Here is a 27,371-nt window from a genome sequence, read left to right on the forward strand (position 1 = left end):
GGAAATCAAAGCAAAATGCTTTCTGGTATTACTGGGTAATATGCTTCACTCTGTATATTTACATGGAGGTCTGTTTGTGTATTAAAGTGAGCCTTAAGGATATTTTGTGTTCAGCAAAATATCTCCTGCAACTATTTTTAAACGTATCACTCATTTCAAAGTACATTTGAGCTACTTCCAGTGAACAGGACAATCATTACAGTTTTTTTCAATGTGTTTGAGACACATTTAGTAATAAAACAACCTTAATGGCATAATACCAAATATTAAAATTAGTATATTGAAAATACAAAGCAGATCTCAATTTAAACGTATTTATTTTCAATACATAGTGGGAAAAATATATTTTTGTTATGTTTTGACAGTATATGGCAGTAGAACGGAATAGATATAGTTATTGTAAAAACTTGGTATATTCCAATTTGCATTATTTTCCATAGATGACACTGCCTGTCCTGAAATACGTTAGAGGAGAACACCTGTCTCCAGATCATTGGCTGGATCTCTTTCGTCTTCTTGGTCTCCCTAGAGGCACTAGTCTAGAGAATTTGTTATTTGGAGATCTACTCAAAGTGGCAGATATAATTGTAGAAAAAGCAGCAGCACTTAAGGTATGAATTATTTCACAAGTAATTCTATTCATTTTTTATACCATACGTTCTATAAGCTTTTATTCCTTTTTGGAAACTGAAGTTATGTATTTTTCTAGTAAAACTGTTTTCCTCTGCTCATTTATATGTTTTCTATTATATAAGTAGTAATTTTTTTTGTTTTATATTTTAAAATAGGATTTGAATAGTCGGGCGCAAGGTGAAGTCACAATCAGAGAGGCCTTACGTGAGCTTGAGCTCTGGGGTGTTGGAGCAGTCTTTACGTTAACAGATTATGAAGACAGCCAGAGCAGGACTATCAAACTAATTAAAGACTGGAAAGACATAGTTAACCAGGTTGGAGATAATCGCTGTCTTCTTCAGTCCCTAAAGGACTCTCCATATTACAAAGGCTTTGAGGATAAAGTGTCTATCTGGGAAAAAAAACTTGCTGAGTTGGATGAATACCTGCAGAATTTAAACCAGATTCAAAGGAAGTGGGTGTATTTGGAACCCATTTTTGGTCGTGGAGCTCTACCCAAAGAGCAGGCACGCTTTAACAGAGTTGATGAAGACTTCAGGTCAGTGTTATTAAACGCAACTTTATTTTTGTCAAGGTTCCTTCCCCACTCTGAACTCTAGGGTACAGATGTGGGGACCTGCATGAAAACCCCCTAAGCTTATTTTTACCAGCTTAGGTTAAAATTGCCCTAAGATACAAACTATTCTCCTTTTTCCCTTGGACTTTATTGCTGCCACCACCAAGCGTCTAACAGATATATATATATCCGGGAAAGAGCCTGCTTGGAAACATCTTTCCCCCCAGAATCCTCCCCAAACCCTATACCCCCTTTCCTGGGGAAGGCTTGATAAAAATCCTCACCAATTTTCATAGGTGAACACAGACCCAAACCCTTGGATCTTAAGAACAATGAAAAAGCAATCAGGTTCTTAAAAGAAGAATTTTAATAGAAGAAAAAGTAAAAGAATCACCTCTGTAAAATCAGGATGGTAAATACCTTACAGGGTAATCAGATTCAAAACATAGAGAATCCCTCTAGGCAAAACCTTAAGTTACAAAAAGACACAAAAACAGGAATCTACATTCCATTCAGCACAGCGTATTTTCTCAGCTATTTAAACAAAACAGAATCCAATGCATATCTAGCTAGATTACTTACTAAGTTCTGAGACTCTATTCCTGTTCTGTTCCCGGCAAAACCATCATACAGTCAGAGAGAGCCTTTATTTCTCCCCGCCCCAGCTTTGAAAATATCTTGTCTCCTCATTGGTCATTTTGGTCAGGTGTCAGCGAGGTTATCCTAGCTTCTTAACCCTTTACAGGTGAAAGGGTTTTTCCTCTGGCCAGGAGGGATTTTAAAGGTGTTTACCCTTCCCTTTATATTTATGACAATTTTGTATAATGTCCTTTGCACAGCTGTAAGCCAAGATTCAAAGTGAATTAATGCAAAACAAACAGGACGTACAGGGAGATGAAGGCATGCATAAGGATTTCAGCAAAGGTTGCATTGAGGCAATGGTATAGAAAGAATTAGTGTTGCAAAAGGGATGATGAGAAGATTTATTGATACGGGATATGTGGGAAGAGAATAAAGGTTCTGAGTCAAGTATGATGGCCAGGGTTATGAACAATGCAGGCAAATAGAGGGTCTTATTTGAGAAAGGAAGTAGTGGAGATGTTGGATTTTGAAAAAAGATTTCTTGACGAAGAGAAGTAATTCTCTTTCCAAAAATATTACACCGAAGGAATTTGAGATGAAACAACTTTACTTGATCAAGACATGCAGAGAGGATTAACAGGGAGTAGTTTTTAGTGGTGTCCAAAGATACACACAAATGAGTTTCTTTAGTTTAGATGTGGTAGTTGAGCTTAAAAATAGAGCTGAAATGACAGAGATGGAGGCACTTAGAAGAAAAAATGGTCAAAATTTTAACTTAATGGGACTTCTTGGATAGAGGGGTCTTGAAGTAAAGGAAGAGTCATGATCAGAAACAGTATGATAGGAGTAGATCTAGCTAATGTTTAACTGGAAGAAATTTGACATAAATGTTGCAATTTTTACATTCAGATATTGACTGCTGAATATTTAATATTACTTATCTGTCTCTTGAGTTTTAATCAGATGTTTAAAAGAGAGATATTTGGACAAAGTGCAGTGGTAGATTTACAAACAATTAAGGTTATATTTTTTTAAAGATCCATAATGGTAGATATCAAGAGGGACAATAGAATAACATCACTGAATGCTCGGACAGGAATGAGGAATGCGTTGATTACCATACTTGACCAGCTTCAGAGATGTCAAAAATCCTTGAATGAATTTCTGGAGGTACAACTTCTTATCTTAATATATAATTTTATAAAAAGGCAATACTTCAGTGCTTAAAACAACAATTATTTTTTTTTTTAAACAGGAAAAGCGTTCAGCATTCCCTAGATTCTATTTCATTGGAGACGATGATTTATTAGAAATCTTGGGACAGTCCACTAATCCTTCAGTAATTCAGTCTCACCTTAAGAAACTTTTTGCTGGTAAACTAAATTAGTATTTTCATAATGCATTAGTTATCATTTGCAAAATGTATTTATTCAGAAGTACAGTCATTTGACCCTGAAGAACCTATTCTAGAAATTGTTTCTTTACTTTCTGTTACCATAACATAGCTTAGAAAAGGAAAGTGTTTTTGATATTTCATCATTTATTTGGCAAAGAAAGAAAAAAATATTTCAAAATATCTCTAACTTGTGAGGGACTTTTTATCTTCATCTATTTAATTATCACAAATATTGTATTGTATGTACAAAAATAATTTATTTAACTTTTTTGACTGTTTCCTAAGTAACTGCTTTTTCAAGAAACAAGTGTTTAAGAATTCTACATTAAATCATCTAGATTGTATTTAATCACTTGCTGAGTTTAATTATGGAGATATTGTTATTTTCTGATTAACAGGCATTAATAGTGTCAGCTTTGATGGGGACTTTAAAAACATAATTGCAATGAAATCTTTAGAAGGAGAAGTTGTGCCTTTTAAAAATAAAATTCTTCTGTCAAATGATGTTGAGGTAAGAGAACCAGGTCCAAATATATTACCAGCAATTGTGGTAAATATGTTTGCTATATGATTTGTGATTTTTTTCCCCTCCCCTTTATATTTTATTTGCCAGGTTTGGTTAAATCGTTTGGCTTTGGAGATGAAGGACACACTGAAACAATTATTGCTTGACTGTGTTACTGCTGGAAGACGTTCACAAGGTTCAATTGATCCATCACTGTTTCCTTCCCAGGTAGCTGGTGACACAATCTCATTTTGATTTAGTCTCAGCATTGAAATATAACGAACTCAATTTCGGAATGATCCTAAGGACAGGTCTGCTTTGGAAGTATATACAGACTTGAAAAATCAGTTGATTTGCTGTATGTCTTGATTTTAGGTAGATAGAAATTACTCAGAATGTGCAATGTTATAAGCATCTGTAGAATAGAACTCTTTGCTCACTTGGGAGATTGATTCAGTGCCCATTTAAATCAACGGGAGTCTTTCCACTGATTTCAATTGATGTTGAATCAGGTCCCTGGCTAATCAGTGATGCAGAAACTGTTTCCTGCTATTGATTCAAAACACCATTATTAGAATAGTATTTGAAGTTCATACATAACTTGGGTAGAAAATGCTAGTGAAAGAGAATGTACTAATGACAGGTTGAAGAAAAATATAATATAAACACTAGCTAACACTGTTAATCTGAATTTATATTGCTTGAACCAATCCTGACTTAATAAATATTTGCAAATAATATATACATTTTTTTAAATGTAAAAATCATAGACACAGAGAGTTATTATCAATATGACCCTAAGAATGTATATTCATTCAGACTAACCTTTTGTAATGATTTAGGCTGTGATCCTGCTGACTGATATGTGTGGGGAGATCCTTGTGTCCATGTGAAACCCCATTGATGTTACTGGGATCCATGTGAAACCCCACTGATGTTAATGGGGTCCATGTTGGTGCAGCGAGCTGCCTGTGTTGGCTTTTTAGTTGAAATAAATCTTCACTTCATCTGGGTAAACCATTGCAATCTTCTGCCTTCCTTCATCATGCTGAGAGTATGGGAGTGCTGTGCTCCACGGCCTGCCCCTCTCCTTATGTCATTGGTGTTTAACTTTTCCTGCTTTACAGGAAAAGCAAAGAGTGGAATTTTGATGAGAAGAGAGTTCCTATTCCGTGTAACTTATGGAAGTGGAACCTGTAGTTCAGCATGTGTTATGTATGAATCCATTACAGCTCGTGTTTCTCAAATGCGGCCACTGTGGCCTCATTCAGCCACCAGGGGCTTTTCTTCCGGCCACAGCCTCCTGGGCTGTGATGGGGTGGGAGAGGGAAAGTAGCGCCCCCTCCCCTTTCCTGTTGCTCCTGGATGGACTGCGTTGGTGTTGGTTGCTGGGGCCACCAGCAGGGGTTTGGCCCTGCCCCTCTCTGGAGTCACTTGGGGCACAATGCTGTAGGAGCAGGCAGCCAGTGAGTTCCCCACCTTCCCAGTGGAGAAGTGGGCTCAGGCTTCGGGCTTCAGCCCTGGGGTAGCAGGGCAACAAGTTCTAGCTGCAGGGTTTCAGGCTACAGCCCTCCATTGTCTCCCCTCACCCCCATCTCCCCTGGCTCCCATTGCCTCCCCTGACCCTCCATCCAGGGCTTAATTTGTTCCCAGGCTTGGCATGGCGGAGTAAGTCTGCTGTGGAAAGTGATACCTGTATGTTTGTTAATATCACTTTTGACAACAGACTTACTAGCTAGCAATAAATAAATTACAATGATTTGGACATGTATATGTGCATATTTATTTGGCTTTCCTAAAGCTAATTAAGTATTTTAGGAAAAAGTATGAGAGTGGCCGCCAGCAAGAGTTGGTGGCCGCACTCTGAGGCCACCAAAAAATTTGTCCTGAGAAACTCCATGCTTTTAGTCGAGGAAGTGCCTGGTTTAATACCCAGTTTTGGCCAAGATATTGATTCTCTGTTCTTCTGATTATTACTGAGCTCCTCACTCTGGGCACGAGTTTCAGAGGGCATTGAAGTTCGGTGTGAATAAGGGGAGAATATTGTACTGGCAGTGAGTAGCTCTCTTTAGCCTCTGGCATATTTTTCGGGAGTGGAATCGAAGGCAAGGAAGGAAAGAGAGAGACACTCAGATTTACAAAGTAGTAGTGAAATTGGTGAAACAAATCCATATTGCTTCCTACTCATGAAAAGTTTTTCAGTACTGTGGAGATCTCCCTTAAGCAATGAGTTTGGCTGAAATGTGACAACTCAGACAATAGGCTGCTATAGTGAATGTACAGTAATCGTAATATAGCACCGAAGGCAATAGCTATACTAAATTATTTTGCAGCTGTTTGTTACATTTTAGTAAGTTTTAAATACAATTATATTTGCTCTTGGGGGCACCTTCAGAGTAACTATGTTTTTTTTAAGGGAGAGTGGAGTATTGGCATGATAAAATTTAATACACTAAAAAGATTTATTTAAACAGTAAGCTTTCATGAGAATTTATAAATGAGTGGAAAATCTTTTGTCCTTTTTGGTTACCTATTTCTAAAACTTTACTTTATTCTTTCTGTCAATAGATTCTTTCCTTGGCAGAACAAATTCAGTTCACTGAAGATGTTGAAACTGCTATCAAAGAGCATAACCTGCAGCAGATAGAGTTAGAACTTATGGCTAAACTGGAACATTATACCAGCATAGATACTAGTATGGAAGATCCAGGGAGAGTAGGTATGAAAAATGATCATAAGTGTATAATTCCTTAAAATAAATTTAAGGTGCTAAGCAATCCATTCCTCTGAGCTAGAAATGATATTGAGTGACCTACCAGTAATGGCCAGGTTTGGGATATTTAATATTTTCACAGTGAATGTCCTTTCTTTTCCATGTGTTCATTCTATATTTAACATTATTAGGTAGTTTGAATCTGTTTCCTTTTCAATTTTTATCCATTTCCTTTATCTTGATGTTTTTGTTATTTAATACATTTACTAATAATTTGTCATTACAAAATCTGGTTCTATATCATTGTCTTCATCTACTGATCTCTAACGTTATGTTTCACTGGAACTGGCCAGATATTATTCGATAGACATGGTATCATGTCTACACATTCTCTATAAATCCAGGTGTTTTTTTTTCCCCTGAGACTATGATGTTTTATTGGATTTTGGAGTTATTTCTTGACTTAAATATAACATTACAAGCCTATAAAATACCAATATGATGTGCAGATTATAATGTGTACTGTCCATCAATACTTATCCTTGTGCATCTGGTCACTGCTGAATTCTAGATTAAAGTGTATTGGCTGTTAAGCTTTTATCTAGTAACTATATCAACCTCTCATTTGTATGTTGATTGCTTTAGTTTTTTAGCTATTTCAAAAGGAGGCTGGATAGTCATCTGTTTGGGATGGTTTAGACCCAACAAATCCTACATCTTGGTAGGGGGTTAGACTAGATGACCCTTGTGGTCCCGTCAAACCTTATAATTCTATGATTGCAAACAGCAACATAAACTAGTTGAAAGTGGCTAAAGGACAATCTTCTTTATGGTGTTTTTGTGAATAATTGTATTTATTTACAGATTCTGGAATCCTTGAGCTCAAGCTTAAAGCACTGATTCTTGATATTATTCATAACATTGATGTGGTGAAGCAGCTAAATCAAGCCCAGATTAATAGTGTTGGTGACTGGGCTTGGAAAAAACAACTCAGATTCTATCTGAAAGAACAGAAATGTTACATTCAAATGGTAGATGCTGAGCTCCAGTACACTTATGAATATCAGGTATGGGTTTTTTTTATTCTATTTTTGTTGGCTTTCAAATGTGTGTGGTGCTCAGCTTTCAGTTCCGGGATGCAGCTTTACCTCCACAATTGCTTCCACCTGGCTTCCATTTTGTCAGTTGCCATTTTACGATGTTGTTTTGCAGAAAATATTGAAAAATGGTGTAGTAGTGTTTCTTCAATCTTTAGATGCTTCTTAGCTCCAAATACCCACGATACTGAATTCTTGAGTGGATTTATACACCTTTTATATTAAAGTGCAGAGCATAGTATGATTCTTACTTTCTCATTTATGTCAATGCTAGATAAAATGCCAAATGCGGGCAAAATGATAACTTGAAAGAAATTTTGAGATGTATTTAAATTGAATAAAATGTTTTTTTAACAATATGGAACAAATTATGCTCTTGGGTATATGAGGGCAATGTTTGTTGAAGTCTATGAGAGAGAAAATGTAGCAGGTGTTTCCCTTTTTTGAGCCTCTATCTGTGGTTTATAAAGGATTGCATAACACTTCGGCAGTAGTTCTAACAGATTTTGTGAATATAAATCAAAAAATTGAATGGCCCCAAGTGTAGTCCTCAAACTTGGGCAGCTAGTAATCTGGAATTCTGTGTTATCTTTGTTATCTGTGTTATCTTCGTCCAAACTGAGTGAAATGCTAACTTATTGACCTTGTTTCTGTGTATTAATCCATGCAATATATCTTTTGTTTCTACAGGGTAATTCCCCGAAACTTGTTTATACACCATTGACAGATAAGTGCTACTTAACTCTTACTCAGGCTATGAAGATGGGCCTCGGAGGAAATCCTTATGGCCCAGCTGGAACTGGAAAAACAGAATCAGTAAAGGCTTTGGGTGGACTTCTTGGAAGACAAGTTTTAGTTTTTAATTGTGATGAGGTGAATTAATGTACATATTTATATATTTTAGGAGATGAGTATCTATGCAATATGGATTTAAAGAACAATTTAAAAAAAAAGCTTTTAGTGAAATTTAACAGAGTTTTTTTTTATAATCAAATAGAAACGTTAGGCTCTTTGCAATGGCAATAAGACACCTCATAGTGGAACTAGGAAGAAAATCTTCATTGATTTCTTTCATGGTATTTAACATATAAACAATGTTCTTTTATTTTAAGGGCATTGATGTGAAGTCGATGGGACGTATTTTTGTTGGTTTGGTGAAGTGTGGTGCCTGGGGATGTTTTGATGAGTTCAATAGGCTGGAGGAGGCAGTTTTGTCTGCAGTGTCCATGCAAATTCAGACAATTCAGCATGCTTTGAAGAAGCATAGACCTGTATGTGAACTGCTTGGCAAGGAGGTATAGAACAGCATTTTTTTTTTGTTCTTGTTGAAAACTGTTCAGCTATTGTCACTAATATCAAGTGTCTTCTAAAAACCCTGTGAACCCTTGTATTATTAACAAGTATACCAGTTTTAGGTCCAGTATATAAATCCCACATACATAAAGAAGATCTTTGCCCAAAATTTCTAATATTATTTTATAAAGAGACAAGAAGGGTAATATCTTTTATTGGACCAACTTCTGTCGGTGAGTGAGACAAGCTTTTGAGCTACGCAAAGCTCTTCTTCAGGTCTGGGAAAGGTACTTAGAATGTCACAGCTAAATACAACATTGAACTGATAGGTTAGCATAAGTAGTTAACACATATTCTAAGCCAAGGTTTCTCAGCCTGTGTGTCTGGACCCAAAATTGGGTTGTCTGAATGTTTCAAAGGGTTGTGTGGCAGCTCCTATGGCTCCTGTCTGACAGGGCTAGGTGGGCTCGCCTCCCTGCTCCAAGCACTGCAACCTCTGGGGTCCCAGCACCACTCAGGTTTGGCCTAGCCCTCATGATGATGGAAGTCCAGGTAGGCCAAATTTGTGTGAATGGCATTGCAATCGTATGAGCCGGGTCACAACTTCACTCACACAAATTTGGTCCAGTCAAGGGATGGGATCAAACTTGAGCAGCGCTGCAACCCCAGAGGTTGCAGTGCCTGGAGTGGAGAGCCAAGCCCAGTCAGCCCCACAGCACAGGAGCTGCAGGAGCTGCCGCTGTTGGCTGAGTGTGGGCAGGATCCAACCATAATCACCCAAGGCAGGGCCGTAACCAGAGTGGGTCAGTCACCCAGGGTGCAAACCCATAGGGAGTGGCTTGGGTCAGCCCCACGCAGCAGGGCTTGGTGAGGCCAGCCCGGCATTGCAGCGCTCAGAGAGGGAGCTCCACCTCCACCCTCTGACTCATCTTAGCGGGTCACCCAGCCTGTTTGGGTTTGGAAGCGCACCCAAGAAACCTGGGGGGGGGGGCGGGGATGTTACCCCACGTGATTTCCCCACCGCCACGTATCACCTCTAATTGGGGACGCAAATATGTTTGATTGCCCCAGGCACTAAAATGCCTAGTTTTGTCTCTGCCCCAGGGCCTCCACCACCAGACTATTTATTGGGTAATAACAGGCCATAAGAATTTACAAATGGGTCCTGAGCCCAAAAAGATGGAGAACCACTGTTCTAAGGGATCATTCAAGGTGAAATGCCCATTAACAACCCTGTAATCATAGGATAAATTATTGTAATAAGCCATGAATACAGTGTCTTTATTAAAAAGAAAAGGAGGACTTGTGGCACCTTAGAGACTAACCAATTTATTTGAGCATGAGCTTTCGTGAGCTACAGCTCACTTCATCAGATGTTTACCGTGGAAACTGATAAACATCTGATGAAGTGAGCTGTAGCTCACGAAAGCTCATGCTCAAATAAATTGGTTAGTCTCTAAGGTGCCACAAGTTCTCCTTTTCTTTTTGCGAATACAGACTAACACGGCTGTTCCTCTGAAACCTGTCTTTATTAAGACCATGATTTTTAGTGTGTAGCAAAGTTATGAATTTAAGCTCCCAGGCTTGTCTTTTGAAAATTTTCTTTCTTGAAACCTTTTGTGCAGGGTTTTTTTTGAGAATGAAGACTGACAAGTCAGATATAGAGTGAATGCTTTATGAAGTCTGGCTTGTAGTTGTTTATATACCACACACAAACAAACAACTATAACCAAGACTCGATGGGAACCCCATCCTGAAAGAAATCTTTCCTGAATCCCCTCTTCTGGCCTTCAAACAACCTCCTAGCCTCTCCTACCTCATCATCAGAATCAAGCTCCTCACAGACCAGGACACACCAACTCAAAGTGGCACCAGAGCCTACCAGAATAACAAAAGCAAAACCTACAGAGATATCTCCACTTCTACAATGATCAACAACCCCCACAACACACCTTTCAAGATCCATGGGTCCTACCCATGCCTCATCCAGTGCACTAAATGCCCCAACAACAACTCTTGGTGGAACCAGACAATCACTATACTCTCAGATGAACTGACACAGGAAAATGATAAAAAGACAAAACACCATATCACTTGTGGGTAAGCACTCTTTCACAAAGCGATCACTCTGTATCTGACCTATCAGTCCTCATCCTCAAAAGAAACCTGCACACCACCATTAAAAGATGAGTCTGGGAGCTTTGATTCATAGTTTTGCTAGACACTAAAAATCATGATCTTAATAAAGACACTGGATTCATGGCTTATTACAACAGTTTGTAACCCACTAACCCTCCTTTTTGTCTTATGACTACTGGGATGTTAACAGGCCATTTCACCTTGAATGACCCCTTAGCACATAATCCATCTGTTTGATCATGTATTTAGCTGTGACACTCTGAGGGCTTGTCTACACTACCTGCTGGATCGGCGGGCAGCGATCGATTGAGCGGGGGGTCGATTTATCACGTCTAGACACGATAAATCAACCGCTGAGTGCTCTCCCGTTGACTCTGGTTCTCCACCAGAATGAGAAGTGTAAGCGGAGTTGACGAGAGAGCATGAGCTGTCGACTTACCGCAGTGAAAGCACCACGGTAAGTAGATCTAAGTACATCGACTTTAGCTAACTATTCACGTACCTGAAGTTACATATCGTAGATCGACCCCGTGCGGTAGTGTGGACAAACCCTGAGTAACTTTCCCAGACCTGAGGAAGAGCTCTTGAAAGCTTGTCTCTCTCAACCAACAGAAGTTGGTCCAATAAAAGATATAACCTCACCCACCGTATCTCTCTACTATCCTGGGACTGACATGGCAATACCACCACAGCATACAGTGGTATTTTATAGTGTTCTAAGTACATGAGTTATTTCATAACTAAGGACATAGAGATGAAAATACTATCTTTATGATAATATATTGATTTTAATGCCAGGTTGAAATGGATCACAATTCTGGAATTTTCATCACTATGAATCCTGCTGGAAAAGGTTATGGAGGAAGACAAAAACTGCCTGATAACCTCAAACAGCTTTTTAGGCCAGTTGCTATGACTCGTCCAGACAATGAACTCATTGCGGAAGTTATTCTGTATTCAGAAGGTTTTAAAGATGCTAAAACACTTGGCAGAAAGTTGGTGGCTATTTTTAATCTAGCCAGGTAAGCACATTCTGTTCCATTAATCATATTTCTGTCAATATATATCTTTTGTCTTTTGTGAAGTGTAGTACTTCCCCATCATGTTATGTCACTGTACCTTCCTTCCATTTCAGTTCATTCAATACCAAACCTTGACAAGATTGCTATAGAAATCTTTTAAACATTGTTCCTGTATGTTTACTGTGATTTTTATGAAATGGACACTCCAGAAATCACCCTCATAAAGCTATATACCATAAGCAACATAGAGTTGCTGTCTCATGCCTATAGTCTCCTTAAGGTGTTTTACATTGAACAAGAATATCTTGTATTTGAATGCTACCAAACACAGTTCTCCAAAATTAGTAATATGTAAATCTGTAAGAACAAAACATAGGTTGAATTTTATTGAGATGCACTGCTTTATATGTAAGTAATGTAAGAATACAGGAACTCCAGTTATAATCCCAAGATGGGAAAATACTGCTTTCTTAAGACCCTGACTGTTTCCTTCCTTTCTTTTGGCATCTTGAATATAAATGCAATTTTCTCTTTAATAGGTAATAAAAGTATTAAAATAAATATTTTTCAAGTTCATATATGATACTTTTATTAATTTGTCTCTGCCACACACACACACTTTGATTTGCTTTTTTCTTCTTCATCTTCCGATTTGTTTGTCTGAATGGGAACACATGGTTATTTTCCTGAGTGTGCAGTGCCTCCATAAAAATCATGCACTTGTGATTTTTGGGGGAGTAGCTGACATCCAAATAACCACAGTTGCACTTTTTCATTTGTGTGTATATCGCAAAAACCAAGGGAGGGAACTATTAGAGGTCCTATTTTTTTAAAAAATATTATTATTATCTAGCTTTTGAAGAAACTGCTTCTCTGAAAGTTTGGAAACATGCAACTTCATGTGTATCTATCTCTGAAGTTCAAGAAAAATGGTACTGCATCTGGACATTATATTATTTTCTAATGGCTCTGGTTTTCAGAAAAATGTATAATGTCAATTCCTCAATGATCAGCTACAAGTACTGGAGTTGCAGCTGTTACAACCTGTTACAATATTAATATTTTAAAAACATAGGGAGCTTTTGACACCCCAGCAACATTATGATTGGGGCTTAAGAGCACTGAAGACTGCTCTGAGAGGATGTGGCAATCTCCTTCGTCACCTGAAGAAAAATGGAATGAAGGAAAAAAGTAAGCTTGGGTTGGTTCGCTTTTGATCAATCAAGATGTTATATTGAAATAAATATCTACAGCCTTCTTGTTCATTCAAGTACCAGGTGATATGCCCTGGAATTGTAGGAAGCTAGACTATTCAAAAGGATAATCCTCTGTGAAAGCCCTTTCTAATCAAAGCTTTCCCAAATAAAAATAAATAACTAAATAACCCACAGAAACTCAGTGCACATAATTTGCGGAGTTGAAAAGTTGAAGAGAGAGCTCTTGCAAATGAAATCTTAATTACTCTTGGGCTACCATATCTGATTCCGACTGAATATTGCTAACCAGAGCACAAATACAGGATGGAATTTTATGGGATGGGAATGTTGTGTATTTTAAAAAAGTGTGTTTGAGTGGGTGGTGATTTTCTCTCTTTGGGAGAGTTGGGAGCAGAGGTTTAGTGTGGATGAGGAGTTTAAATGTTTGGGACATGAATATTCCTTCTTTGATGCTTTAAGAAATGACAGATCTGCTCTGACTGTTCCTGGGATTATCAGAGACAACCCTTGTTTTCCCATTAGATATAAAAAGCAAATAGCAAACAAACAACTTATAATCAACTTCAGGAATTAATTCATCTGTCAGTTGAAAACACACCGACAACATATTTTAGGGTATATCCCCTTCAAAGTTCCTTCTTAGCTGACTACTATCCAGTCAGGATAGAGACTCCCTGCATATTAGGACATCTAGAAATTCCCATAGTATATACTCAAGTCTGACATGCATTATCATTTTCAAGAACCCAGTTATATACAAAAGTTGAGATGGGTACACTTAGAGTCTGTCCCTTTGCAACCTAAGACTCAGAAGTTCTATATGTTACTAACTCTAATTTCCCACCTAAAATCATAATCCTTTGTGATGCCAAAAAACAACCTGGCATGTTGCCACTATGATGTCAGGTGGTAATATCCCAGCTGTGGAAATAAACGTAAACTGAACTTTCTTTTGCAGTTAATGAAAGTCATATTGTGGTCCAAGCTTTGCGCCTCAATACCATGTCAAAGCTTACATTTGCAGACTGTGCACGGTTTGATGCATTGGTTAAAGATGTCTTCCCTGGCAGTGATTTTAAGGATGTAGAATATGCTGAATTAACCACTGCTTTACAACAAGTCTTTGAGGAAGCCAATTTGGAAATTATAAACACCCAGGTAAATATGAAATATAAGCATAGACCAAGTTTAGATGTTCTGAATTAAGAGTGTCAGTGAGGCTTGTGTTGCTAATCTATTCATTTTGCTTTAGTTACTTTCAACCTTTTAATGTTTATAACGTGAGCCCTTGATTTGCTTGAATACAGAGATTTTTCTACTCTTTGCTTCTGCACCTACAAGTTCCTAAAATAAATTTAAATTAAGGGAAGAGAATGAGAGTATACAAAACCAAACAGGAATGTGTGAAATTGGGGTTAGAGAACAGGTTTGATTTAATGCTGTTAACCTCCTGTAACCACTATTTCTTTTTTATACAGATCAAGAAAGCTTTGGAATTGTATGAACAGCTACGTCAGAGAATGGGTGTGGTAATTGTAGGTCCGAGTGGTGCAGGTAAATCAACACTTTGGCAGACGTTAAGGACAGCGCTTGGTAAAACTGGCAAAGTGGTGAAACAGTATACCATGAATCCCAAAGCTATGCCTCGACATCAGTTACTAGGTCACATTGACATGGACACCAGGGAGTGGTCTGATGGTGTGCTTACGAGCAGTGCTCGACAAGTGGTACGAGAACCGCAAGGTATGTTTATCCAGAAGTCTGTGTTGTGCTCAACATACTGAAATAAACTTTCTTTTGTTTGTCCATATTTTGACAATATGCTAATTTAAAATTGTTGAAAGTGGCCAGTGTAAGGTCAAAAAGGCTTATGGCAATACCATTGTCAAGAACCTCAGTTTGTAATTTCCAAGTTAGTGTAATATGAAATAAATGGCATGCAAATATGCATCAGAAGGTGAAGAATGTAGGGAATATTTAAAAAGGTTATATGTGAAGTGTATAAAACTAATAAATTATAATTGTCATAGAGAATGAAAAATGGTTAGAAATTTAGCAAGGCTTCATATTCTTTAAGTTTTTCCAGTGGATTTGTTGTTTTGTATTTTTATTTGTAAGTAGATGTTAACTCATGGATAATCTGCGATGGTGACATCGACCCTGAGTGGATTGAGTCTTTGAATTCTGTTCTGGATGATAATCGATTACTCACTATGCCCAGTGGAGAAAGAATTCAGTTTGGCCCAAATGTAAACTTTGTATTTGAAACGCATGATCTGAGTTGTGCCTCTCCTGCCACAATTTCACGAATGGGAATGATCTTCCTGAGGTGAGACACGAGGGCATTTGAAATTTACACAACTTATTTATCACCATGAATAGTTATTAGCTTTTTAAAACCCTATTGTGTCAGCTGTGTTTGGCAGTGATAGGTTAGTATATGACTTTTATTTATATATATAGTCTCTTTATAGAGTTTCAGCAACATGCTTAAACTTCTTCTAAATTGTCTTGTTTTCCTTCTAGCTTTGCACCTTTTTGTGCTTATTCATTTATTTATTGATATTATCATAGAAATGTGGGGCTGGAAGGGACCTCAAGAGGTCATTGGGTCCAACGCCCAGCGCTGAGACGGGACCAAACAGACTTAGACTGTCCTTGACAGGTGTTTGTCTAACCTGTTCTTAAAAACCTCCATTGATGGGGATTCAGTAACCTCCCTTGAAGCCTATTCCGGAGCATAATTACCCTTACAGATAAAAGTGTTTCCTAATATCTAACCTAAATCTCCTGCGCGGTAGATTAAGCCTACTACTTCATTTCCTAACTCCAGTGGACGTGGAAAACAGTTGATCCCCATTCTCACTATAACATCTCTTAACATATTTAAAGACTGTCAGATCCTCCCTGAGTTTTCTTTTTTCAAGACTAAATGTGCCAAGTTTTTTTTTAACCTTTCCTCATATGTCAGGTTTTAAAACCTTTTTATCATTTTTGCTGCTCTCTTCTGGACTCTCTCCAATTTGTCCACAACTTTCCTAAAGCGTGGCATCCAGAATTAAACACAGTACTCCAGCTGCAGCCTCACCAGTGCTAAGTAGAGGGTGACAGTTGTCACCCTCCTGTCTTACATACAACAGTCCTGTTAATACACCACTGAATAACATTAGCCTTTTTTGCAGCTGCATCACATTGTTGATTCATATTCATTTTGTGATCCGTTCCATTATACCCCCAAGATTCTTTTCAGCAGTACTACCACCTAGCCAGTTATTTCCCTTTTTGTAGTTATGCATTTGATTCTTGTTTCTTGAATGTAGTCCTTTATGTTTATGTTTATTGAATTTCATCTTGCTGATTTCAGTCAAAGGACTAATCCTGTCCTCCAAAGTGCTTGCAAGCCTTCCCAGCCTGATGTCATTTTCAAATTTTATAAGCATACTCTTCACACCATTATCATTAATGAAAATATTGAATAGTATCGAACCTAGGACTGATCCCTGCGGGACCCCACTAGATACACTCTCCCAGTTTGACAGTGAGCCATTGAAAATTACTTTTTGAGTGTGGTCTTGCAACCAGTTGTGCACCCACATTATAGTAATTTCATCTAGATCACATTTCCCTATTTGTTTATGAGAATGTCATGTGGGACGGTATCTGAAGCCTTAATAAGATCAAGATATATCATGTCTACCGCTTCTCCCCTTATTCACTAGGCCAGGAACCCAGTCAAAGAAGGAAATGAGGTTGATCTGGCATGATTTATTCTTGACAAATCCATACTGGGTATTCCTTGTAACCATATAATCCTCATGGTGCTCACAAATTGATTGTTTAATAATTTGTTCCAGTATATCTTTTCAGGTGTAAAAGTTAGACCTACAAGTCTGTAATTTCCTTTTTTAAATTAATTTTTATGAATGGTTTCAGAGGGGTAGCTGTGTTAATCTGTATCAGCAAAAACAATGAGGCGTCCTTGTGGCACCTTAGAGACTAACAAATTATATGTATTTTAGGGGTTGGCTTTAGCGCTGAGCCCCCACTTGGTAAGGCAACTCCCATCTTTTCATGTGCTGTATATTTATACCTGCTTACTTTTTTTCACTCCATGCATCTGATGAAGTGGTTATAGCCCATGAAAGCTTAGGCCCAAATACATTTGTTAGGCTCTAAGGTGCCACAAGGACTCCTCATTGTTTTTTTTAATTAATGACATTTTATTTTATTTTATTTTTATTATAAAACTGGTGATTTCATTGTAATGCTAACTTCTGAAAATGTTCACTTACTCTGAGTAGGTGGAGTTGTCTGTATAGATGTTACCTGTGTTTGCCTATTTATCTCTGAAATCAAGTTTTTCATCTGTTACCTTGTAAGCTACCACTGTATTTGAGACTCCTAAATGTCTCCAGTCATTCTCTTTGCACTTTACTGACTATGGTCAGTAAAGCCTCTTAGGGAAGGGCAGTTTTTTGCCCTGCACCTTTCACCAAGTACCCCATGTCATATCTCTTTCCCCTTTCTTTCTCTTACCAAAGGTCAGAAGTTTGTTTTCCCTGACTTAGATAATGGGTTGCTTTAAATTGCCCCTAAATACCATAAGACCCCCAAATATTTTAAAGAAAACACAATTTATTAGAAAAAATGTAAGAAAATTGCACTGAATCAAAATTAAACCATTGTCCTTTTCTTGTAATTACAGAAATCAGAAAGTAAATGCACACATCTTCAGGCTACTCAATCAGTTTCTCATAGAATTAGAGCCTTATTTTGAAATTTGACAGTAATATTCAAGATACTCTATTTCTAGTTTACATCCTTTTTCTGCATATCTGAATGCTTTTTATTCAAGAGCATAAATTTTTTTACCCTTTTTTTACTGAAAGGCAAATTTAAATATAGAGAGGTTAAATGACTTTCCTAAAGTCATACAGTGGATCTTTGGGAGAGCTGAGAACACAACCCAGGCCCCTTGACTCAGTCATCCTGCTTGAGCCTTTAGATCATACTGCATCCATCTGCATGGATACGTGGCTATTTTGTTTTTTTTTAATCTGAAGTATGTCTTGTTCTAGTGATGAAGATACAGATCTTAATTCTTTGATAAAATCTTGGCTAAGAAACCAGCCTGAAGAATGCAGACATAACCTTGAAAATTGGATTGGGGACTATTTTGAAAAGGCGTTAAACTGGGTTCTAAAACAGGTGAGTAACTCACCAAGTTTTAATACCTTTCTGGATTTTATTCAAATTTATGAACTTGGTGTAGACATCAGCCAGAATTTTTAAATGTGGTCTCTAAAGTTAGGCATCTAAATAAGGGGTCTGATTTTTCAGTTCCCAGAGCTCTCATTGACTAATCATGGATTTAGGTATCTTAGTTTAGGCTCATAAAATTTGAAATTTCTGCCCAAAATCCTTAACAGGAAGGCATGTGCTTTGCTAGGCTTGAGGAAAATTTAAAAACAACGTTATAAATCATTAAATAATTCTACATAGGCAGGAACCTCTGCAAGCTGTTCCTTACAGAGATTTCCCTTCACTTGTGCTATCTTCAGGAAAGGGAAGTGGGCAGGATGTCCTGAAAACCCATGGATCCCAGATGGGAGTCTATGACCATGCATATAGACCACTTTATGGTGTTTCTGTGCTTGCTTTGTGCTTCCTATGGCTCCAGCATCCCTTCCTGGCTTCATACCCCTCACAATGGAGCCATGCAGGCCTTGTGCTGCTGGCCTCTGTTCCATGGAACTTCCTTTAAAGAGGGATCCCCAGTGCTGAGAGGCAATCTTGCTGTATTTCCTTGGAGAATCTACATAGCCTGATGGGGATTAAGATTTGTTTCTCCCATAGCTGTCTCTTTCCTCCATGCAGATTTCTACACTTTTGTGTGGGATCTAGGAAAAGGTTGTTTCTCCACCCCTTTCTGTGGGGGAGAGTGAGATTCACACATGGAGGGTCCCTTCTGGACACATATCTCCATTGCACAATTGTGCACATTTCTTTGCATTCAGTAGGCTAATATATAACAGAAGGATGACTGAACATAAATAGTAAGTTGGTTTGGTATAAGAGTCAGAAGTAAATATTTTAAAAGTATGTGATTGCAAATGGATCACCTCTTCTAGACCTGAATGGATCAAATTTTCTACCAATTTTAAAAGTCTAAAAGTGGCTTCTAATAGCAATGAAACTGACATATTTACTTGCACCATAACTCATTTATTTTGCTGCTAGAAATTTGTTTAAAGTTATATTATTATTATAAATTCTTATACACTATTATAAATTCAAATTTACAGAATGACTATGTGGTAGAAACAAGTCTAGTTGGCACTGTGATGAATGGGTTGTCTCATCTCCGTGGGTGCACTGATCGTGGACAATTTATTATTAGCTTAATGCGGGGTCTTGGTGGAAATCTCAACATGAAATCACGACTAGAATTTACAAAAGAGGTAATACTTTTTTTCTATCTTATCTCAAACTACTAGATGAATAAAACAGAAATTTTGATTTTGCTATGGTTTAAGAGTATAAAAATACAATAAGAGTTAGTCCCTGCCTTAGTGAGTTTATAATCTAATTTGAGATTGGATGGAGGGAAATAGATCAACCATAGAGAGGCAGATGGTAGTCAAATCCATGAGAGTGGTCAAGATAACTTATAGATAAGGTGCAAAGAGAGAAGGTGACAAAGGATGGAGCCCTGTGGGAAGCCCATGGAAATGGGGAGAAGGGAAAAGGAGGAGAATCCATCCAATGAGATTTTGAAGGTGCCATCACTGAGGTAGGATGAGAATTGTGAGAGGATGAGATCACAAAGGACAAAGGGTTATAGGATTTCAAGAACTGGGGAGTGATCAAGGATGTTGAATGCCACTGAGAGGTCAAGGAGGATGAATAAGGAGCACAGGTTCTGAAATTTAGCCATGGATGCACATGAGTAACTTAACTCACATGAGTTGTCCCATTGATGGTAATTAGACTACTCATATTAGTAAAGTTTCTCATGTGTATAAGTGCTTACAAAATTGGGCCCTAAATTAATTCTGATGATATCATATAGTTTTGTTACAAATTATGCATTTGTATTTTTTGGAAGATGAGGAAGGTTTTTAGTCAGGAGCATTACAGAAGCACCTGCCACAACATCACTTGTGGCAAACTGGGGCCATGGGATATCAAACTGCTGATTAAATACTTCATTCCTCCCAGCCCTTCAACATGTGGAAATTATCATCATTTCTTTTAAAAAAATAAGTGGGTATACTGTTGCCTCCCAAAAGCGTTTATCCATATGTACATACTTCAAAACATTCTTAGTCCCATCCCTCCTTAAATGTCCATTTCTTTGATCACAAACATATTCCATTTTATTATAGGTGGAGCTGGTTCCATCACCTATCCTTAAAGTTGCCTAACATTTTCTATTACAGAACTCAGTTGCTTTTATCTTTGACAAAAATCACCTGAAATTTTCAGTATTGGGTGTTTGTCTAAGGCTGGTTTCTTCTGGGAAAGTTTCAGCTAAAGCAGTTTAGTCATTTCTGAGGATGAGATTATGTGTCTTTTTCCATGTTAAACACATTCTTACAATTGTTTCATTAAGGCCTAATACCGCTAAACTTACTACTTCCATGGCTTGAAATTTGTCATCACCCTGATGACAGGGATGTGCCTTTTGTCATCCCCATGAAAATTTGCCCAAATTTGGCCAAACTATAAGCCTCCAAAATATCTCGGTTTTCACGTGTTCAATAGAGAGAGACTTGTTGGAATTTGGCAGATATATTTGCTGAAGATTCTGTGCGTACTGGGCATGCTGCAGCCCAAGGCTGTGGTACTAAGTAGGACTTTCCCTTAACAGTCCATAATTTCCCTTGTTGGGACAGTATAGTTTGTGCAGCCACATTTTTTTAGCCCAGGATAACATGAAGTGATTTAAGATTGTATAAATTCTAAGTAAATCCTCACACACAGAGAGACAGTTTCATTCATATCTTTAAAAGTATTAGGGACAAAAATGATGACTGTGAGCGGTAGGCGTTCCTACCAGATCACAAAATAGGAAAAAGAAAAAAGTTACTTTAAAAGAAAGAAACAGTTACCTCTTTAGGCAGCCTTAATTCTGGAATTTTTTAACTTTTACAGTTGACTACTAATTGTGTGTGCTTCATTTTCTCTCAGTGGGAGAATCATAGAATCATAGAATCATAGAATATCAGGGTTGGAAGGGACCCCAGAAGGTCATCTAGTCCAACCCCCTGCTCGAAGCAGGACCAATTCCCAGTTAAATCATCCCAGCCAGGGCTTTGTCAAGCCTGACCTTAAAAACCTCTAAGGAAGGAGATTCTACCACCTCCCTAGGTAACGCATTCCAGTGTTTCACCACCCTCTTAGTGAAAAAGTTTTTCCTAATATCCAATCTAAACCTCCCCCACTGCAACTTGAGACCATTACTCCTCGTTCTGTCATCTGCTACCATTGAGAACAGTCTAGAGCCATCCTCTTTGGAACCCCCTTTCAGGTAGTTGAAAGCAGCTATCAAATCCCCCCTCATTCTTCTCTTCTGCAGGCTAAACAATCCCAGCTCCCTCAGCCTCTCCTCATAACTCATGTGTTCCAGTCCCCTAATCATTTTTGTTGCCCTTCGCTGGACTCTCTCCAATTTATCCACATCCTTCTTGAAGTGTGGGGCCCAAAACTGGACACAGTACTCCAGATGAGGCCTCACCAATGTCGAATAGAGGGGAACGATCACGTCCCTCGATCTGCTCGCTATGCCCCTACTTATACATCCCAAAATGCCGTTGGCCTTCTTGGCAACAAGGGCACACTGCTGACTCATATCCAGCTTCTCGTCCACTGTCACCCCTAGGTCCTTTTCCGCAGAACTGCTGCCTAGCCATTCGGTCCCTAGTCTGTAGCTGTGCATTGGGTTCTTCCGTCCTAAGTGCAGGACCCTGCACTTATCCTTATTGAACCTCATCAGATTCCTTTTGGCCCAATCTTCCAATTGGTCTAGGTCCTTCTGTATCCTATCCCTCCCCTCCAGCGTATCTACCACTCCTCCCAGTTTAGTATCATCCGCAAATTTGCTGAGAGTGCAATCCACACCATCCTCCAGATCATTTATGAAGATATTGAATAAAACCGGCCCCAGGACCGACCCTTGGGGCACTCCACTTGATACCGGCTGCCAACTAGACATGGAGCCATTGATCACTACCCGTTGAGCCCGACAATTTAGCCAGCTTTCTACCCACCTTATAGTGCATTCATCCAGCCCATACTTCCTTAACTTGCTGACAAGAATACTATGGGAGACCGTGTCAAAAGCTTTGCTAAAGTCAAGAAACAATACATCCACTGCTTTCCCTTCATCCACAGAACCAGTAATCTCATCATAAAAGGCGATTAGATTAGTCAGGCATGACCTTCCCTTGGTGAATCCATGCTGGCTGTTCCTGATCACTTTCCTCTCATGCAAGTGCTTCAGGATTGATTCTTTGAGGACCTGCTCCATGATTTTTCCAGGGACTGAGGTGAGGCTGACTGGCCTGTAGTTCCCAGGATCTTCCTTCTTCCCTTTTTTAAAGATTGGCACTACATTAGCCTTTTTCCAGTCATCCGGGACTTCCCCGGTTCGCCACGAGTTTTCAAAGATAATGGCCAGTGGCTCTGCAATCACAGCCGCCAATTCCTTCAGCACTCTCGGATGCAACTCGTCCGGCCCCATGGACTTGTGCACGTCCAGCTTTTCTAAATAGTCCCTAACCGCCTCTATCTCCACAGAGGGCTGGCCATCTCTTCCGCATTTTGTGATGCCCAGCGCAGCAGTCTGGGAGCTGACCTTGTTAGTGAAAACAGAGGCAAAAAAAGCGTTGAGTACATTAGCTTTTTCCACATCCTCTGTCACTAGGTTGCCTCCCTCATTCAGTAAGGGGCCCACACATTCCTTGGCTTTCTTCTTGTTGCCAACATACCTGAAGAAACCCTTCTTGTTACTCTTGATAATTTCCCTTGTTGGGACAGTATAGTTTGTGCAGCCACATTTTTTTAGCCCAGGATAACATGAAGTGATTTAAGATTGTATAAATTCTAAGTAAATCCTCACACACAGAGAGACAGTTTCATTCATATCTTTAAAAGTATTAGGGACAAAAATGATGACTGTGAGCGGTAGGCCTGTGGCTACATTTGTGTGCTCATAAGTGCTACATGAGTGCTTATGACTGCAACTGAAGTCAGTAGGAGCTGTATTTTGAACCTACTAAGTACTTTGTAAAGTCAGGCCCTCAGTGTCTCAAGGAAATGAATGAGGAAATTTATTCCATGAGGTCTGGCGCCATGCATCAAATGAAAAATAAGTATTGGATAACTACCCATTCACTAACTACCCAATGTATACGCACAATGGGATTGAATTAAGGTTGCATAGGCAACCTTAATTTTTGCATTTCCTAATTTTTGAGCGCTTGACTTTGCAAATTTACTATTCTTTTAACATAATTTTTTGGATGTACTCATAATTATAGTTATTGTGTTGTTATTAGGAATGCAGATTTTTAACAGCTTAATTGTTGTTCTTTTAAAATTTTTGTAAAGATTTTTAATTGGACACGAGAATCTCCGCCAGATCCCAGGAAGCCACTGGACACATATTTTGATGCTGACACTGGACATTTAATGTCATATCAACTGAAAAAACCTATACATTTGACTGCTGATGACTTTAGTAATCCCCGAACACTTCCTGTCATTCAAACCCCAAACATGCAGAGAGGTTTAGATTACTTCAGACCATGGCTAGACTTTGACAATAAGCAGCCATTTCTTCTTGTTGGGCCTGAAGGATGTGGAAAGGGGTAAGTTTTGTTTTGTTTTGTTTTTTGTTTTAACTGTTTTAATCTAATTTTTCTAAGTTTGGTGATAAAGTTTTGGAACATTTTTGCATAGTGAAGGTTTCTGCTCAATTGATAAAGTTGTTTCTTTAGGTGAAATACTAATAGAACCATTTGAAATGTTCTTTGACACATCTGTCACTAAAACATTAGTAACATCAATCTCAGTCTGTGTGTCTGTTTGTCCAGCATCTATTCTAATGGGACGCTGGTTCTGATTGGAACTTTGGTGCTAATGGAATACAAATAGTAAATGATACATACTTGTGATTGGTGGGGGCCCACTTATTCACTACCAGAACATTGTTTGAATTACTTTCTTCTCTGACCCTAACAGAGTCCTTCCTCTGCTCGGCGTGTACTCAGGTTGTTTAAGAGTGTCTGTCTGTCTCTCTCTCTCTCTCTCTCTCTAAATAAGAGTTCCTTTCCCCTGCTCCTTGTGACTAACAAAACATTATTACCCCTGTTTGTGTATCTCTTTCAGCTCGGTACAGGTGCTCTTTCTCAAGCACGAAGTGTGGATACTGCTTGACCAGATGAGGCTCCATTACTTCCCCATTTACAGCGACCAGTTGGTCATATGCATGGCTCAGTGTAGGGTCACTTTTCTGTGCCTGCAAAAAATTCCTATCTTGCAGGAGTGCGTCCACATCCAGATAACCTCTTCCTCTCCTGAAGGGGCTGACAGTTCTTTTCCTTGTGACAGAAAATATCATGTTACTTCTATATAAATCCATGGTACGCCCACATCTTGAATACTGTGTGCAGATGTGGTTGCCCCATCTCAAAAAAGATATATTGAAATTGGAAAAAGTTCAGAAAAGGGCAACAAAAATGATTAGGGGTTTGGAACAGCTTCTGTATGAGGAGAGATTAATAAGACTGGGACTTTTCAGCTTGGAAAAGAGGTGGCTAAGGGGAGATATGATTGAGGTCTATCAAATCATGACTGGTGTAGAGAAAGTAGATAAGGAAGTGTTGTTTACTCCTTCTCATAACACAAGAACTAGGGTTCACCAAATGAAATGAATAGGCAGCGGGTTTAAAACAATAAAAGGAAGTATTTCTTCACACAATGCACAGTCAACCTGTGGAACTCCTTGCCAGAGGATGTTGTGAAGGCCAAGACCATAACAGGGTTCAAAAAAGAACTAGATAACTTCATGGATGATAGGTCCATCAATGGCTATTAACAAGGATGGGCAGGAATGGTGTCCCTAGCTTCTGTTTGCCAGAAGCTGGGAATGAGCGACAGGGGATGGATCGGTTATCTGTTCTGTTCATTCCCTCTGGGTCACCTGGCACTGGCCATTATCAGAAGACAGGATACTGGGCTAGATGGACCTTTGTTCTGACCCAGTAGGGCCGTTCTTATGTTCTTATTCCCTCCTCAGGGTCTTCCAATTCCCCAAGGTTTACTAGGCTTTCGGGTCACTCTGCAATGATCAACCAGGATCCCTGTTTGCTGGGCCAGCCTGTTCATTAATCACTTGCCAAAAAAATGGGCAGTGCTGGTCTCCCATTATGGGATACTCCAGTTTCTCCACTAGTGGTACAGCTGTCACGTTGGTACATGTCCCCACAGTCAGCTGTAAACATTGGCTAGGATAGGTTTTCACTTTGCCATGTATACACTGTAGATGGAATCAGCCTTTTGAGGGTGTTGTCATCTCTTGTGAAGGAGACTTGGACCACCGTCTGACTACAGACAGAGTCCAAGTCCTTGAACTCTTTTCCCTTGGACCAGCACCAGCACCATCAACTTGGGAAATGGTGTTTTCCATGAATGGGTTTCTGCAGTCCAGCCCTGGGCATAATTACATTCCTTAAGAGAGTGTTTTTTCTTTTGTGTGTTCTGTGTGGCCACAGGAGCAGCAAGTCACTTGGCTGGCACTGACGGTATCTTTCCTAGTTGGGGGCGTACTCAGCTGTGGAGTAGTGGCTGACCCCTGTTCTGCAGGTCCGACTTCAGTTGCTTGAGATGCTTGGTAGTCCGACTGGCAGTGTCACTGACATGAGTTTCCTCAGAAATGTCCAAATTGTCCAAGATGGCTGACTGTTTATAATTCTTAGACTTCTCCAGGTCTAGGTTGTGGTAGGCCATCTGTGGCAGACCCATCAAGTATGGAGCCAAATCAAAGCCTACTCCACCAGGAGATTAGTGCTCTGCTCTCAAAGTTAATTAAAAAGGCGTTAGGGTATTGTCTGTCCCCATCTTGGTTAACTTCATGGGTATTGGTGGGGGATCCACTTTGACAGAAGGCTGCCCTTGTGGTGATCGTAAGGTCAGCACTATCTGTTGTATCATCTCCTTGTGGAACTCCTGCTGGTAGGTCATCAACTCCCTCAGCAGCTGTTGCTGCTGTTGCATTGTTTGAACTTGCTAGTGTGTGGTTTACTGCTGCAGCAATTGTTGCTGAAACTGCTGTTGCTGAGTGCTTGCTGCTGCTGCATATCAGCTAGCCATTCACACCACCACTCAGATTCCATAAGAACATAAGAATGACCATACTGGGTAAGACCAATGGTCCACCTTGCTGGGTATCCTATTTCTGCCAGTGGCCAGTGCCAGATGCTTCAGAGGGAATGAACAGAACAGGGCAATTTTGAGTGATCTATCTCCTGTTATCTAGTCTCATCTATTGGCAGCTGAAGGTTTAGGGACACATGGAGCATAGGGTTGCATCCCTGGCTATCTTGGCTAATAGCCATTGATGGACCTGTCCTCCATGAATTTATCTAATTCTTTTTTTAACCCAGTTATACTTTTGAACTTCACAGCATCCCATGACAATGACTGTGCATTGTGTGAAGAAGTACTACCTTTTGTTTGTTTTAAACCTGCTGCCTATTAATTTCACCAGATGACACCCAGTTCTTGTGTTATGTGAAGGGGTAAATAACACTTTCTAATTCATTTTCTCTGCACCATTCACAATTTAATAGATCTTTATCATATCCCCCCATACTCATCTATTTTCTAAGATGAACAGTCTAGTCTTCTTAATTTCTCCTCACATGGAAGCTGTTCCATATCCTAATAATTTTCTTTGTCATTCTTTGCACCATTTCCAATTCTATTATATCTTTTTTGAGATGAGGTGACCAGAACTCCATGCAGCATTCAAGGTATGGGCGTATCATGGATTTATATAGTGGCATTATGATATTTTCTGTCTTATTATCGATCCCTTTTCTAATGATTCCTAACATTCTGTTGGCTTTTTTGACTGTTACTGGACATTGAGTAGAAGTTCTCAGAGAACTCTCCACAATGAATTGAGTTGTAACAGCTAATTTAGACCCCA

At 39.0% G+C, this 27,371-nt stretch overlaps 1 protein-coding gene across 7 annotated transcripts in view; it reads left to right on the forward strand.

Annotated features, from left to right (window-relative positions):
- DYNC2H1 (dynein cytoplasmic 2 heavy chain 1) overlaps nucleotides 1-27,371 on the forward strand; it is a 407,641-nt gene that overhangs the window by 50,490 nt on the left and 329,780 nt on the right. For all 7 annotated transcript variants that reach the window (XM_073338445.1, XM_073338455.1, XM_073338435.1 and 4 more), the window contains exons 25-42: nucleotides 441-611; nucleotides 789-1,171; nucleotides 2,809-2,941; nucleotides 3,027-3,144; nucleotides 3,566-3,678; nucleotides 3,781-3,900; nucleotides 6,241-6,391; nucleotides 7,250-7,452; nucleotides 8,173-8,355; nucleotides 8,595-8,777; nucleotides 11,713-11,936; nucleotides 13,012-13,127; nucleotides 14,112-14,311; nucleotides 14,632-14,896; nucleotides 15,275-15,482; nucleotides 18,232-18,361; nucleotides 19,459-19,614; nucleotides 23,768-24,027. In XM_073338445.1, the coding sequence (XP_073194546.1) occupies nucleotides 441-611; nucleotides 789-1,171; nucleotides 2,809-2,941; nucleotides 3,027-3,144; nucleotides 3,566-3,678; nucleotides 3,781-3,900; nucleotides 6,241-6,391; nucleotides 7,250-7,452; nucleotides 8,173-8,355; nucleotides 8,595-8,777; nucleotides 11,713-11,936; nucleotides 13,012-13,127; nucleotides 14,112-14,311; nucleotides 14,632-14,896; nucleotides 15,275-15,482; nucleotides 18,232-18,361; nucleotides 19,459-19,614; nucleotides 23,768-24,027 (3,317 nt within the window). The remainder of the gene's footprint in view (nucleotides 1-440; nucleotides 612-788; nucleotides 1,172-2,808; nucleotides 2,942-3,026; nucleotides 3,145-3,565; nucleotides 3,679-3,780; nucleotides 3,901-6,240; nucleotides 6,392-7,249; nucleotides 7,453-8,172; nucleotides 8,356-8,594; nucleotides 8,778-11,712; nucleotides 11,937-13,011; nucleotides 13,128-14,111; nucleotides 14,312-14,631; nucleotides 14,897-15,274; nucleotides 15,483-18,231; nucleotides 18,362-19,458; nucleotides 19,615-23,767; nucleotides 24,028-27,371) is intronic.

This window comes from Lepidochelys kempii, chromosome 1, assembly GCF_965140265.1.
Source record: "Lepidochelys kempii isolate rLepKem1 chromosome 1, rLepKem1.hap2, whole genome shotgun sequence".
Lineage (NCBI taxonomy): Eukaryota > Metazoa > Chordata > Testudines > Cheloniidae > Lepidochelys > Lepidochelys kempii.